This window comes from Salvia miltiorrhiza, chromosome 8 (assembly GCF_028751815.1).
Source record: "Salvia miltiorrhiza cultivar Shanhuang (shh) chromosome 8, IMPLAD_Smil_shh, whole genome shotgun sequence".
NCBI lineage: Eukaryota > Viridiplantae > Streptophyta > Magnoliopsida > Lamiales > Lamiaceae > Salvia > Salvia miltiorrhiza.
Window position 1 is genome coordinate 8,436,044 of NC_080394.1, and position 16,010 is coordinate 8,452,053.

General features: G+C 37.7%; 2 protein-coding genes across 3 annotated transcripts; one reads left to right on the plus strand and one right to left on the minus strand.

Annotated features, from left to right (window-relative positions):
- Positions 1-2,959: 2,959 nt before the first annotated feature.
- Positions 2,960-6,116, plus strand: LOC131000674 (auxin response factor 4-like). 2 transcript variants are annotated; one of them, XM_057926697.1, is made up of 10 exons: positions 2,960-3,788; positions 3,860-3,922; positions 4,032-4,199; positions 4,272-4,356; positions 4,429-4,519; positions 4,719-4,883; positions 4,994-5,113; positions 5,187-5,271; positions 5,343-5,469; positions 5,548-6,116. In XM_057926697.1, exons 1-10 carry the CDS (start codon positions 3,453-3,455, stop codon positions 5,760-5,762), a joined length of 1,455 nt encoding a protein of 484 aa, XP_057782680.1. In that variant the 5' UTR covers positions 2,960-3,452; the 3' UTR covers positions 5,763-6,116. The 2 variants fall into 2 exon arrangements, with proteins under 2 accessions (XP_057782680.1, XP_057782681.1); XM_057926698.1 differs by having other exon boundaries at positions 5,196-5,271.
- Positions 6,117-6,314: 198 nt separating this feature from the next.
- Positions 6,315-11,800, minus strand: LOC131000675 (isovaleryl-CoA dehydrogenase, mitochondrial). The gene is made up of 15 exons (XM_057926699.1): positions 11,463-11,800; positions 10,819-10,902; positions 10,679-10,736; positions 9,750-9,874; positions 9,624-9,668; positions 9,029-9,077; positions 8,817-8,926; positions 8,147-8,223; positions 7,636-7,686; positions 7,487-7,551; positions 7,212-7,366; positions 7,091-7,131; positions 6,948-7,002; positions 6,802-6,858; positions 6,315-6,702 (listed from the first exon to the last, which is right to left on the minus strand). Exons 1-15 carry the CDS (start codon positions 11,568-11,570, stop codon positions 6,556-6,558), a joined length of 1,227 nt encoding a protein of 408 aa, XP_057782682.1. The 5' UTR covers positions 11,571-11,800; the 3' UTR covers positions 6,315-6,555.
- Positions 11,801-16,010: the final 4,210 nt, after the last annotated feature.

Sequence of the window (16,010 nt, forward strand, 5' to 3'; positions counted from 1 at the left end):
TGTGACATCTCATACCTTATATCTATATATATTTGTGTGTATGTGTGCGTGAGAGCAGCGATGACTGATTGTGTATTTAAGAAGGAAATTTAATGGTGTTTCATTTTGGAAAGTTTAGATGTTGATAGATTATTAAGTACCAATGCAATGCATATGCTAATTTTTTGAGGGTATTGATTGCATTCATTAGTAAAGGCCGTTTATAGAGATGAGATGAGAAAGAAATGTTGACTATTGCCAAACACGCCCTTAGAGGGAGGGGGTAAAGTAACAGTAACAGTAAACTGGGTTTTCAAGTTTGAAGCTCGTGTGCAGCTGTTACATTTTGGGCGGTCACCTTCACTCGCTAAGTGGATCTTTACTTCTCACACACCCGGATCCTCTCTCACTTATCACTTACCGCTGCCTGCGCACACTACATTTTTTATTTTATTTTAAAATAATTAATCCAAGTATTTAATCACAACAATTTCATGTCTACAAAGACTATACTTTTTTTTTTGGACATGATCTCATTTTCTCTTTTTAATCATAACAACTCATTTTTATATAACTCGCTCAATACAACCATAACTAATCATTTCTAGGGGTGTAATCGAACCGAGCCGAACCGAATAGTGGTGTGTTCAAGTTTGGTTTGTTTAGTATCGAATCGAATCTCGAACTTTACTTACCGAATACTTTGAGGCTCACCAACCTAATTGAGCCTATACAAACTTTCTAAATTTCTATTTATATTCAAAATATTGATTATTTTATTTTAAAAATAAATTATTTTATTCAAAATAATAAATATATTAATTATTTTCTTATAAAAATAAAATTATTTAGAGATTTAATACAATTATTATTAATTTTAGTGGATAAATATAAGTTGTATCTACTGATAATTTATATTTTTCAAGCTGAATCACTTGACGAACATGTTCACGAGCTAACGAGCCGAATACTTCTAAGCTCAAGTTTGGTTTGTTTATTTATCGAGCTTCTCTAAACGAACTTGAACGAGCTTTTTTCGAAGCCGAGCTCCAAATAGTTCGCGAGCGACTTGGTTTGTTTACAGCCCTAATCATTTCTATATGGTAGGACTGAGGAGCCCATAATTATACTCGTTTTTGTGTTTGTCTTCAAGTCTAGACAGAGTCTTTTTTTTTTCCTTTTTTTTTAATTAGAGTCTTATGCTTGGAAAGGCATAGATCGGATATGATAGCTTTTTGGGCGTGACAAGTGTAGGAAGGGCATAATGTTACTGCATTTCACGAGAGAAGTATGATTATCAAGATTGAAGGCATGAAGCAGTTAGGCATGAAAGCCAACAGTCTGAAGTGAAATTGCTCAATTATTTCGATCCTTTACCAAAGTATCACGCATAATTCAATAACATTGGATGGAAGGCCTAAGACAGAAACAAGCACAACAGGTGGATGTGGTAGGACGCATGATCAAGGCAGAAGATGATGCAGTAATTCATGAATAGGCCGATAATGTTAAACCTTTACCTTATCCTCAAATATCTGAATCTGTGAAGATTAGGCCTCAACATATGATGAATCGTGAGGAATAAGACTCTTTGCTCTAGTCGACTCATATGGGTTGGGCCTTCATGAGCCCAGACCTCGTCTATAAATACTGGATGACTGCAAGCCAAATGCAGGCATTTTTTAGAGACCACTGTTGTAGCTTTAAATTTGAGAGTTTGAGAGGAAGCAAAACTCACCCATGTTGGGAATAGTATTTTAGTTTTCAGTTCATATTTGTGCGCTATACTTTTAACCGTAAGTACTTCTATCATTTCGTAAGTATCTCATTTCAATTAAGTATGTTTTCCTTTAATTATTATTTTGTTCATTTCATTTCCTTTACGTCTACGTAAGTCTTTAACCTGATTTGGCCAAGATGATTTGAACATGAATACTTAAAACTCGCGAGGTCTAATTGGTCGCATAAGTATGTTCCTGATACACTAGGTTCGATTTAAAACGGAATGGACAACTTAATTAATTAATTGATCACTAATTGGTTAAGTGGTTTTGACCACAAGTAAAGTATAGGCCTCCGTAGAGTACAACTGGTGTTGGAGTCGCGGTTCATGGCTTTGACCATTCGAGAAGTTGAATTCAGTCTTTCTAAATGTTAATGCATTCTGGGCATAACCCCTCGGGCGAGAGGCCAATATAGAAGGCTTATGGGCAGAGTAGTTAAACCTAACTGATAGTTTTTGGGTTTATACACATAAATGAAAGATTGAGTTTGAGGATTTAGCATGCGTGACTGCGTGACAATAGTAACGCTAATGTTTTTGACCTATAACCAATTTACATATGTATGCAGTAAATATGATTGCACCTATGATCGAGTATTATTTATGTTGTTATCTTTGTCTTTTCTGTTTTAATTCGGTTTTATTTATTGGCTTTCTCACAAGAATAGTCATAGCAGATAGCAAATTTCAACCATTTTGTAATGACATCGTGGTTCAAAAAAGTTACGATCAGTTCTTTGTGAATTAATTCGATCATGAAACTTGCCGCTAACTAAAATAAGTCGTGGACAAAAGACTACAAATTTATTTACGTGAGATTAAACGATAGCTTCGTCAGGAGCCTTTTAACCACTAAAACGCATCTACCAATCATTTTAATATGTTATGAGATAATATTTATATAAATGAAAAAATGAGTATTTTTTATGAACATTAAAATACTCCCTCTGTCCCGACTATCTTGAGACTTTTTTTTGGGACTACGGAAATTAGGAAAATAGTGTTTTATATGTAGGTGAAAAAAGTGAATAAAAGGTAAAAGTTTTATCAAATAAAGAAATATCTCAATATAGATGAGACGCTCAAAATAGAAATTATCTCAAGATAGGTGGGAGTGGAAAGAGGAAGTAGTAAAAATAGACTATTTAGCATATCACTACCGTTTGTTTGCCAAATTAAAGCAAATAACAAACAACAGGAACTCTGGGAGAGACATTTCCCCCCGCCTCTCACTCTCTCTCTCTCTCTCTCTCACACACACACACACACACACGCGCTCTCTCTCTCTCTCTCTCTCTCTCTCGGGCATTACTACATTGGCCTTTAGCTTCTGTTTTGTTCCTTGGCAGTCGTTAATCTCAACTGCTACTGCTTCTCATTCAACTCCTAATACCGAACTAATCACAACTCCTTTTCTTCTTATCTAATCTCAAAACTTCTTACAAACTCATATTACATAAAATCATATTACTATCTTGACTTTTCTGTAGAGCCCCTCTCTCCATTCGTGCTTTAAAAGCACAATTTTTATACCTTTCTTCCCCACAGTTTAACCCCCTTTCCCTTTTTTCCCAATACACAATCTTGAAGCCAGTTACTGCTTCCTGCCCATCTCCATTTCCTCTTTTAGTGCTTTGTTGCATTCAAAACAACCTCCCACATTAATCTGTTTTCTCTTTTGGCGGAATTCATGGAAATCGATCTCAACCTTGCAGTTTGTGATGAGACTGCATGTGGTAATGACGGAGAATGTGATCGTTTTAGCTTGTCTAAATGCACTTCATCTGCTGCTGCCTCTTTCTTTTCTTGTTCAGCATTTGCATCATCATCACCATCATCCTCTCCATCGCCGTCAATCTACGTGGAGCTATGGCATGCCTGTGCAGGACCTGCTACTATTCTGCACAAGAAAGGAGATATAGTTGTGTATTTCCCTCAAGGCCACTTGGAACAGGCTAATTCTTCGCCACCCTCGTTTGATCTTCCTCCTCAGATCCTCTGTAGAGTTGTGGACGTTCAGCTAATTGTATGATTTTTGACTCAATGGTTCCTTTGAATTGTTTAATGGCTTCTCACTCATGGCATCTTCTGTAACAGGCTAACAATGAAAATGATGAAGTTTACAGTCAGCTATCTTTGAATCCCCTGCAGCAGCAGCAGGTACTGTTGTAATGATTATTGAAGGTTTTGAGTGTTTAATAGATGCTGAATATCCAATTTGTGTGATGAATGCATAAGCATGTGGTGTGAGTTGATGAGTATATTGCAGATGATAGGTGTGGAATTAGAAGGGAAAGAGAGAGAAAATGTGGGAGTGGAGGAGGGTGGGAAGTCGAGTTCCCACATGTTCTGCAAGACCCTCACAGCTTCTGATACGAGCACCCATGGTGGCTTCTCCGTTCCTCGTAGAGCTGCTGAAGACTGCTTCCCTCCCCTGGTGTGGAATCATAGTAGACTAGTTTTGCATGCCTGAGTTTCTCATGAGTTTATAACATTTTCCATTTTGCAGAACTATGAAGAACAAAGGCCCTCCCAGGAACTTGTGGCCACAGACCTGCACGGAGTGGAGTGGAAATTCAGACACATCTACAGAGGTATTGCTATTGGCATTGGTTTTTGTCATTCTGTGTTAATGGTGTGCTTAATGTTTGGTTTTGAACTTACAGGCCAGCCACGACGTCACCTGCTCACTACGGGATGGAGTGCTTTTGTCAGTCGCAAGAATCTTGTATCCGGTGATGCAGTTCTATTCATGAGGTACATATTCAAATTTTGAAAGGGAAAACTACTTTGTGTTTACTTTCATCTTGTCATATTAAAAGGGTAAAAAGAAAAAGAAAACAAGAAAAGTTAGTGCTGTAGTAGGTCAATTTGCCATGCTATATGTAAGTTGTTCTATTTTGAAGCAGAAAAGTTGCATTTTTTTTTGTAATACCATCATGATGGGGCATTGCAGGGGAGAAGCTGGTGAGGTGCGACTGGGAATTAGAAGAGCTGCTCGCCCTAGAAACGGTCTACTTGATACGGCCATCAAAAATCAGAAATATCATCCCAATGTCCTCTCTCATGTAGCAAATGCATTGTCAAGCAATGGCATGTTTAACGTAGTCTATAGCCCAAGGTATGCATTGCGATGAGAGAACCTTTTGGTTGGAGAATTGAACTCTCTAATGGGAGTGCTCAACACTTCATTCTTGTGCATTGACTGTATATAACCTTATCCTGTTACAGGGCAAGTCACTCCACTTTTATTGTTCCGTATCGAAAATACTTGGAATGTACTGGCTCTCCGATACCTGTGGGTATGAGATTCAAGATGAAAAACGACTTGGATGATTCTCCAGAAAGAAGGTTGCCTTCAATTTAATCTTTTTTTATTATTATTTCCTCTTAGATTCATGTTGTTGAAGAAGAAGTGTATTAGCTCTTGCAGGTTCAGTGGAGTGGTGACCGGAGTCAGTGATGTCGATCCCTACAGATGGCCCAACTCAAAATGGAGAAGTGTGATGGTAAGAATATATAATCTCAAATCTGATGAGCAGTGGTTTTACTATAGTGATGTATATCCCTGTTGTTGTAGGTCCGTTGGGATGAGGCGAGTGATGAGCAGGAACGCATTTGTCCATGGGACGTGGAGTCCTCGTCTAGTTATGCACCTCTGAGTTTAAAGAGACTCAGGTCGAGTCCAAGTGGCAGCCCAGTCTCCGGTAAGTGTGTTGTTTTTGGGGTAGTGTTGTGTGCAGGAGAGTAACTCATTAGTTAAGCTTGGTGGTTTTATAATTAAGGTGGAGATTACGTGAGATCCTATTCCTGTGAGGTCTTGCAAGGTCAAGAAAAGATGAGTAAATTTCCAAATTGGTTTGGAGAAATTCAAATGGCAACACCTAGCTGCTTCTACCCTGTAGCTTCGGAGGGAGGTAGAAGGTTGCCATTTGCGCCGATCTTCAAAGGATTGAGGGTACCGGAAACTGCAACGCTGCATCACCGACTTGGTAGGTAGGGCCGTTAATCTTTCACAACTGCACGGCTGCGACTCCCTGCTCCTTCAACTTCAAAGGCTGTTTAGCATGCAACGCGCCTGACTCGCTCTGCTCAACAAACTAAACTGTGCTACAAATAAGATTGTGCAATGCTTTGCTCTCTCAATTCATATGTATCTATTTTACTTAGGTTTGATTCTCTCTCTCCAGTTGTATGTAAGATTTATGATGTCTACGAGTTGTGATTTAGCTAATTCCTATCCCATGTGAGATTGTGTTTGTAGCGCTCAACGGTGTTTCTCGGTGTATTCATCAGAAAATAAGAGATCCAAACACTTCCAATCTCGACATCAAATGCATAATATGATTCAGTTGTTATCGGATTTTTGGTTAATTTTCAATCACTAAGCCTTATAGCTTAGTGATATTCCTCCCTTCTAGGAGGTTAAAAGATCAGGTACTAATTACTACTTTGCTAATGAAGAATTTTTCATTGAAAAACGAAACGAGTAATGACATTGGACAAACACAGTTATCGCTTTTTGGTGATATATTTCACATCAAAGTTCATATTCATATAAATCTGTTAAAACATATCCATTCAACAAATTTATCATGTTGCAACAATAGATTTATTGTACTTAAGTTTACAATATAATATTTGCATAAATCATATTAAGATATTCTTCTAATGCGAAATTTTGTATATAACTTTGTAAAGTTGGTGAGTGAAGCTACAGCCTAGCAGGTGAGATCAAGTATAACAGCATAATTGTAAAGATACTTAGACCACAGCATCGAGAAGCAGCATCCTCACTGTTCCTTGAAGAGTTCACGGCCAATAATCATTCTTCGAATTTCACTCGTTCCAGCTCCAATCTCGTATAATTTGGCATCCCTCAGGAAACGCCCAGTCGGGTATTCATTTACGTAGCCATTGCCACCCAGACACTGAATCGCCTGAAACAGAATCGACTCACAAAGTCAGCTCACTAGTTCTCGTTCATTCATGAATCATGATTCAGTCATGTAGACTAAAGGGAATCAAATGTTTTTTACCTGAAGAGCAACTTGTGTAGCTCTTTCAGCTGCACAAAGTATGACACCAGCACAGTCCTGCATGAAAGAATTTAGCTGAGAGTTCGAAAAAGGGCCTTAAATTCAGGAATTTAGTCAGCCAAGACAAAGCAGGAGATTTTGCAGACCTTTGGATTAATAATTCCACTGTCGCAGTCCCTAGCAACGGAGTATACATATGACCTGAAATGCAGAAATTTGTTATAGACTATAGTGTATCTGCAAATATGAACATTAGTGTGTAAGCAATGACATGATCCGCATCTCTCACCTTGAAGACTGTAATGAAGTATACATATCAGCAATCTTTCCCTGCATTTAGTACAATAACAAGTTCAGTAACGGATCGTAGAATCAATGGGGTATTGTGCTCTGCTACAACTTGTCTTGACCTGTATAAATTGAAATTCCCCAATTGGTCGGCCAAATTGTTCTCGCTGTTTGACATAGGGAAGAACAACATCAAGACATGCCTGCATGATTCCTAGAGGGCCTGCTGCCAAAACAAGCCTCTCCAGATCTAACCCCGACATCATGACATAAACTCCTGATATATCAAAGTATTATCAAAGACCTCCCAGATGTAAAAGATCGGGTTTCTGAAAGAAAGTAGTTTGGTTCTAAAAGAATGCTCAAATAGTTGTTCTCTTGAAAATAACTCAAATACCTTTCCCCTCCTGGCCCAGAATGTTTTCTTCAGGAACAAAGCAATTTTCAAACACTAGCTCGCATCTGCAATTATTTTGATGAGTTCATAATGAAGGCCAACACAAATTTTGAAATCAGAGTAAAAGCTGCCAGAGTAATTATGCTTACGTATCACTTCCACGCATCCCAAGTTTGTCCAGTTTCTGGGCGGTGCTAAATCTGAATCAACATTAGGAAACATAAATGTTCAGTTCAAGATTAATCTCAAACTACAGAAGAATCTCCTGAATTAGCTTTACTGTAAATTTTCACTTCCCTAAATCTAATGCATCATGTATATATCTTTCTGTTTCTTGTGTGTTGCGCCACTGTGCCTAAATTGCCCATATAGTATTCGGAAAACCCAGCTCAGACAATCTGTCCATCTCTTAACTCCAAAAAATTAAAACGTCTAGTGCATTTTAAAATGAAGCAGAAATGGCCAAATTACATTCTCTATCCTTATCATTGCACTTGCAAGAACAAAATGTTATATTCATTCAGCTCTGGGATCGGTACATCACGGAAACAACCCTAGGTTAGCCTATGTCTGGTTTTCTACATAACTCCGAGCTAAACTTTTTCACCTATTTGAGGTTCTGACAACAGTGCACTTTCACTAACAGAAAAAGTATCGTACCCAGGCATATCCTTCTCTATGATAAATGCTGTGATTCCTTTTGAGTGAGCAGCCATATCTGTTTTTGCATAGACAACCTGATCCAATCTAAGTAATGAGCAAATCAAAGTCACTAAAGCTAGTACACAAATTGAATAGAAATATATACTCCCTCCATCTCTGAAAAACATGCGCAATTTGCTGTTATGGGACGTCTCCCAAAAAATTCACTTTCCATTTTTGGACATCAATCCACTCACAACAAAGTGGGACCCATTTTCCACTCACACACATTCACCTAACATTTCTTAAAACTCATGCCACCGAAAGTACCGCACATTTTTTGGAGACGGAGGGAGTATTAAATAACAATTCTCAAGGCTTAGCATTGGTGAGAGGCTATATGAAGAAAATATGCATTTTCATCATCATTACAAAGTTCAGAATTTTAGTCATGATCCTCTAGAAAGTGCACTGACTGCAGTTAGGAAAATTGCTGTAAGGAATCACATTTTTCACCTTCCCGTATTTTATCAAAAGGAATGATTTTGGTTGTTATGGCGTTTATGCTAACACATAATGCTCTTTATGCTTTATCTTCTCCCTACTTCATTAGTGAATATTGTCAAAGTAGTGGAGTTCTTAAGTCAGCTGATGTAAGCACCGGAAATAAGGCTTGTCATTTGCATACCAATGTCTCGGCAACAGGACCATTAGTGCACCACATCTTGTTCCCATTCAGAATGTAACCACCTTTAGCACGATCAGCTTTGCATTTCATGCTAACTACGTCGGAGCCAGCTAATTAATCAAAAAGCAGAAGCACAAGTCACAATTAACTATTATTTTACCCAGAAAGTATGGTTTGTAGCATGAAGAAATATATAGGTTCAGATGAACTACCATTAGGTTCACTCATTGCAAGAGCTCCTACATGCTCCCCGCTTATTAGCTTCATCAGAATAATAATATTACAAAGAGAAGTTAGCTACTGTCTGTAAGAACATATATGAACTGCAACACAGGGTGCGTATCATCGTGCTGAATTAAAAAGATGTAACAATATTGTAATAGCAGAGACACAGTTAATTAGCTTTACCAACTAAATCCTCTGAATTATTTCCATCACTCTGGTTTAAACCCATAATGAAGAATGTAGAAATTCAAGTAGTAGAAAGTATCACTAGTGAGGACATTTTCTTTCCTCAAACAGAAAATAATTTGCTTTGCCATTCCATAGTTTAAATATTAATCCCTCCGTCCCATTTGAATTGGCACATTTCTTTTCAGCGCGGTTATTTAGGAGAGTTAGCTTATAATGTAAAGGTGTGTGGGTCCATATTTAATATAGTCTAAACTGATTACAGAAATGGAAACAGGCCAAGTCAAATGGGACGGAGGGAGCAGTTTGTAATATTAATTTGATCCAATCTTGATACTTGGAATAAGACTTAGTTAACAACAGTTCATAGAGATGGACAAGTGAGATGCAGGCAACCTTTGGCAAGTACTTTTGCTTCTGTGCAGGAGTCCCATTCCTCACCTTCAAATCATGAATGTTACCCAAGCTTAAAAGGTATATAATTGGTTCAAAGGTAACTTATACTTAAGGTAAAGTAGTTACCAATTGATTTATGCATAGGTTAGAATGTGCACCATATGAAAGACCAACTGACCCGGAGGCACGGCTAATTTCCTCCATAGCTATACAATGGTATATATAGCCAAGGCCGAGCCCTCCATATTCCTCTGCAGCATTCAATTTTGTCAGCATACATCACAGGTTTTTGATGTACAAGTACAGAAGACCATTTCAACAAAGAAGAATTTGCAAGCTGCATGAATAAGTAACGAATAGCTGCTTCATTCATACATTTCTCATTAAATAACATCTGCATCTCCAAGAAATTCCGGACATGTAACAGCATAAGAACAAAAATATGTATGGCAGATGCATCATTGTCTTGGAGGAATCAATTTCCACTTAAGTTTTAATTTGGCTTCTTCCAAGAGCAACTATAAAACAGAGTTTACAATGAACAAGAGAACAGAAGAGTGAAGTCATATAGTTGGTGACAGACAATCCATAAGAAATTCTTCCATAGAAACATTCATAAAAAAGAAAATAAGGGAGGAAATAATTTATATTAAGAGATGCTAATTATTTAAACTTCAAATGAAGATTGCTCCTATTATCACATGTACAATGAGATAAAGAAAAAGTAAGAATCATTCATACTCATCTCAGTTCAACCTAAATTTCTACTTCCTTTGCCTATAACCTTATATTTTGAGCAACTAAGATGCAAACCAGAGTAAAAGAATACCAAAAGTCAAACATACAAGTCCTACGAAATTCTAGAAAGAACGTGAAGATTGGCATTCACAAACTGACTAGAAAGAGAATATAGATGCTATCAAAAGATAGTAAAAATCAAAATTCCATACAAATTTCAAGTTCAAATCTTGGGGAAGAAAGTTCTGAAAATAATTATTTTACCTTTAAACCAGTGCAATGAAAAGTAAAGAAATTAATGTAATGACAAGTTGTACCTGGAGCTGTGATCCCATGGAGGTTAAAATCTCCCATCAATTTCCACAGGTTAACATCCTAAAGAGGTAGAAGGCAACAAGTTAATGCGCATTTGACTAGCATTGCACATAGCATATGAGAAACCCAAAGCATAAATAACCTTTGGTAAGTAATTAGATCTGTCGATCTCTGCGGCATGAGGTGCAATGTTTTCTTGAGCAAACTGAGACACGCTTTCTTTAAACTGTTAACATAAAGAGTTATTAAGCAGTTGATAGGCATATAAGAGAACAGTCGAGAATAAAAATGACACTAAGGTTAACAGCACAATATGCAATAAAATGTATTTAAAAAACAGAGCACCGAACCCTCCTATTTATCAATGCACTATAGGTAGAATTTTCATAGTTAAAGCTTTCAGAAAGAAAGAAAAAATGTTGGTAGTATGCATAGTTTTGGATGCAAATATTTTCAAACCTTGTAAGGAATTCGAAATACCTCAATGCAAGGAACCAAAAAACTCAGTAAATAATTACTAGTGATTTCTTCGCACTTAGCAGAAAACAGTTACTATTAACCAAACGAAAGGGAATCATCTACAAAGAAACACTCACTAGAACACCCCAATCAACATTTTTCATTATTTTTCCAGCTACAATTTCAAAAAAAATCCATAATCCAATCGAAAAGCCCGATAAACTAGCGAGCATATAAACACAGCAAAACTACAGTCGTAGGTGCATATTCTACTCATTTATACAACTGTACATAGCAATTACACAATTGCAGAGAAAAAGGAAACACCTGTTTCTGGGTATCGTCAAAGAGGAGAGATGTGGAGAAAGCTGCGGAACGGTGGGTTCTTCTGAATAATGAAGAAGCGAGGGACCTCGCTGCAAACAATTTCTGCATCTTGTCTGGAAATTTACTTCTCCTCAGTGAATAATATGGAGAAAGCAGAACTTTGGAAGCTCGAATTTTGGTAAGAGATCAATTTGGGTTGGTTTTGAAGTTTAAAGAACGAAATGGAAAAAATAAATATGGGCATCAGATTTTTGCATTAAATATATTCCAAATTCGCACGCAACTCTTACAACCTGATTACCTGAAAGCCAAAATCATCTTTTCGATAACGCTGATGATGTGTAAAACTGAAAGCTTGTTTCAAAGTAAATAAATTAAGAAACAATAGGGCCATCCGGCAAATGATAAATAACAATATTTAGCCATTTTTTATGTGTCTTACCTAATATACCCCTTAACCCAATTAATCTAATACCTTCGTTTGACCCGGATCCGAATTCATGGAGATTCAGGTTTCTCCAGGGATTAACCCATGCAGAGATCAGCACATACACGTGATCTCTCTCTCTCTCTCTCTCGCCTGCGATCCACCTCTTTCACCTCTATCTGCGCCCTATTGTTTCTGCGATGATGATGAATGAAGCCAATTCTCCACCTCTCTTGCTGTGATTCTCTATCTCGCCTGCGATCCACCTCTCTCACCTCTATCTGCGCCATATTGTTTCTGCGATGATGATGAATGAAGGCAATTCTCCACCTCTCTCGTTGTGATTTTCCCCGACGAAGAGATTAGAGAGACGATTTGTCCTCTCCTCCTCCTGCTCTCTCTCACCGCCCTCGACGTATCTGAATTCTCTCTCTGATTGTCCTCTCCGCATCTATCTCTCTCTCGCCGGCGCCGACGAAGAGACTAGAGAGACGATTATCCTCTCCTCTTCATCTTCCTCCTCTCTCACCACTTTCGACAAATCTGCAGTGATCCGACGAGATTTGGTATGAGATTGTTAGTTTTTTGTTTGTTTATTTGTTTGTTTGATCTGTTTCATCTTATTCACATTATGATTTCTTCTAGTTCTTCTATTTCTGTGATTTCTGTATTTTTGTACGAGATTTGGCACGTATATTATATTGCTGTTGTTTTTGTATGTGTAGCTGTCAATGGTAGGCACTTATGGCACTATTAGTGCCATACAATTGTGTTCTGATATCATGTAGGTGGGTGGTGCAGTCATTTGGCCAATTAGGGTTTAGATTATCCATTTAGGGTTTAGATGTTCCATTTAGGGATTTAGATTTGATTGCTGTTATTTCTGTATTTTGGATCTGCGTAGGCACTTATGGCACTATTAGTGCCATAAGTGCCAAGAGGACCAGATCCATTTACGGTTTAGATTCTCCAATTAGGGGGGTTTAGATGTTCCAATTAGGGTTTAGATTATCCAATTAGGGTTTAGATGTTCCATTTAGGGTTTAGATTATCCATTTAGGGTTTAGATGTTCCATTTAGGGATTTAGATTTGATTGCTGTTATTTCTGTATTTTGGATCTGCGTAGGCACTTATGGCACTATTAGTGCCATAAGTGCCTATGCAGATCCATTTACGGTTTAGATTATCCAATTAGGGGGGGTTTAGATGTTCCAATTAGGGTTTAGATTATCCAATTAGGGTTTAGATGTTCCATTTAGGGTTTAGATTATCCATTTAGGGTTTAGATGTTCCATTTAGGGATTTAGATTTGATTGCTGTTATTTCTGTATTTTGGATCTGCGTAGGCACTTATGGCACTATTAGTGCCATAAGTACCAAGGGGACCAGATCCATTTACGGTTTAGATTATCCAATTAGGGGGGTTTAGATGTTCCAATTAGGGTTTAGATTATCCAATTAGGGTTTAGATGTTCCATTTAGGGTTTAGATTATCCATTTAGGGTTTAGATGTTCCATTTAGGGATTTAGATTTGATTGCTGTTATTTCTGTATTTTGGATCTGCGTAGGCACTTATGGCACTATTAGTGCCATAAGTGCCTATGCAGATCCATTTACGGTTTAGATTATCCAATTAGGGGGGTTTAGATGTTCCAATTAGGGTTTAGATTATCCAATTAGGGTTTAGATGTTCCATTTAGGGTTTAGATTATCCATTTAGGGTTTAGATGTTCCATTTAGGGATTTAGATTTGATTGCTGTTATTTCTGTATTTTGGATCTGCGTAGGCACTTATGGCACTATTAGTGCCATAAGTGCCTATGCAGATCCATTTACGGTTTAGATTATCCAATTAGGGGGTTTAGATGTTCCAATTAGGGTTTAGATTATCCAATTAGGGTTTAGATGTTCCATTTAGGGTTTAGATTATCCATTTAGGGTTTAGATGTTCCATTTAGGGATTTAGATTTGATTGCTGTTATTTCTGTATTTTGGATCTGCGTAGGCACTTATGGCACTATTAGTGCCATAAGTGCCTATGCAGATCCATTTACGGTTTAGATTATCCAATTAGGGGGGGTTTAGATGTTCCAATTAGGGTTTAGATTATCCAATTAGGGTTTAGATGTTCCATTTAGGGTTTAGATGTTCCATTTAGGGATTTAGATTTGATTGCTGTTATTTCTGTATTTTGGATCTGCGTAGGCACTTATGGCACTATTAGTGCCATAAGTACCAAGGGGACCAGATCCATTTACGGTTTAGATTATCCAATTAGGGGGGTTTAGATGTTCCAATTAGGGTTTAGATTATCCAATTAGGGTTTAGATGTTCCATTTAGGGTTTAGATTATCCATTTAGGGTTTAGATGTTCCATTTAGGGATTTAGATTTGATTGCTGTTATTTCTGTATTTTGGATCTGCGTAGGCACTTATGGCACTATTAGTGCCATAAGTGCCTATGCAGATCCATTTACGGTTTAGATTATCCAATTAGGGGGGTTTAGATGTTCCAATTAGGGTTTAGATTATCCAATTAGGGTTTAGATGTTCCATTTAGGGTTTAGATTATCCATTTAGGGTTTAGATGTTCCATTTAGGGATTTAGATTTGATTGCTGTTATTTCTGTATTTTGGATCTGCGTAGGCACTTATGGCACTATTAGTGCCATAAGTGCCTATGCAGATCCATTTACGGTTTAGATTATCCAATTAGGGGGTTTAGATGTTCCAATTAGGGTTTAGATTATCCAATTAGGGTTTAGATGTTCCATTTAGGGTTTAGATTATCCATTTAGGGTTTAGATGTTCCATTTAGGGATTTAGATTTGATTGCTGTTATTTCTGTATTTTGGATCTGCGTAGGCACTTATGGCACTATTAGTGCCATAAGTGCCAAGAGGACCAGATCACTTGGTTTTATTTTTCTTGTTTGTATGCTTGTTTATTTATCACATTTACAATATTTGTGCTGTATGAAATTGTACTAATGACCATACACTGCCTTGTTTTATGTAGATGGGTGCAACATCTATTATTATTGCTCATGGAGGAACTTGGGTTAACAATGTTTATGAGGGTGGACGGAGGGAATATATGCCTATACCGTCTAATGGTATAACATTCATTGATCTACTTGGTAAGATTGAACTTCGTTTAATGAAGAATAGGACTGTCTATATGTATGAAATTGATGCATTGTTTCAGTCTCCTGGATGTGAGGTGATGAGGATGAAGATTACTGATGATTTTGAACTGTCACATTTGTTGAATTCTGTTCAAATGCCGATTTTACATGTGACTGTTTCTCTTAGAAGTAATGATTTGGCGAAGCATGTTTTACATAATCCTGTTGTTGAAGTTTCAGCTTCTAGCAATTTTAATTCTAGTGACAATCAGATGGATGGTCTTGAGAATTGTTGTGAAGTTGCTGATGATGTTGATGAGGAGGATGAGGGTGATGATCGTTTAGTTGGGCAAGGTGATTATGGGTCTGATGATGATGAGGATTTTGATGACTACTGTGGTAGAGATTGTCAGAATATGCCACCGCGTGATGATTCTGATGAAGAGATAGGAAATTATCATCACCCTACTAGTCAGTGGGTTATCCCAGGTGCTGCTTATCAAGCTTCGGTCCCTTTTCAAGAACTAGGCATAGAGGAGGATGATTCGAGCAGCGATACATTCTCTGTTGGTGGTATTTTTCAAAGCAAGGATAAGATGGTTGTAGCTTGTGGTGTTTATCATCTTATTAACCATGCATCGTTCACTACAGTTCGTTCCTCACTGTCTAGATACTATGTTGTTTGCAAATTTGGAGGTGGTTGCCCGTTTGTGATTCGTGGGAAGGCTTTGGGAAAAATGTGGACTATTACTGAATTTGTTCCTCATGACTGCGCAATTGACCTGAGGTACCATGCTGCCCCAAAAGTGTCTTCTAAGGTGTTGGCATCGTATTTCCTTCCCGATGTGATGGCTAAAGGTGTTACCCTTACACCAAGAACTATTCAGGCATTGTTACAGCATAAATATGGTATTTCTGTCATGTATAGCACTGCACTTGCTGCGAGGAACTTGGCTTTGAAGATGACGTATGGTGACCCGGATACTTCATTT

Bases quoted from the DNA above. Each gene is read 5' to 3' on its own strand.
- LOC131000675 (XM_057926699.1), bottom strand. From the start codon at position 11,570: ATGCAGAAATTGTTTGCAGCGAGGTCCCTCGCTTCTTCATTATTCAGA. The intron at 8,224-8,816 runs GTATGCAAATGA...AGATTGGATCAG, and splicing joins GTCCTGTTGCCGAGACATTG to GTTGTCTATGCAAAAACAGA. The intron at 6,859-6,947 runs GTCTGCAAAATC...TCTTTCATGCAG, and splicing joins GTGGAATTATTAATCCAAAG to GACTGTGCTGGTGTCATACT.
- LOC131000674 (XM_057926697.1), top strand. From the start codon at position 3,453: ATGGAAATCGATCTCAACCTTGCAGTTTGTGATGAGACTGCATGTGGT. The intron at 4,357-4,428 runs GTATTGCTATTG...TTGAACTTACAG, and splicing joins ATTCAGACACATCTACAGAG to GCCAGCCACGACGTCACCTG. The intron at 4,884-4,993 runs GTATGCATTGCG...ATCCTGTTACAG, and splicing joins AACGTAGTCTATAGCCCAAG to GGCAAGTCACTCCACTTTTA.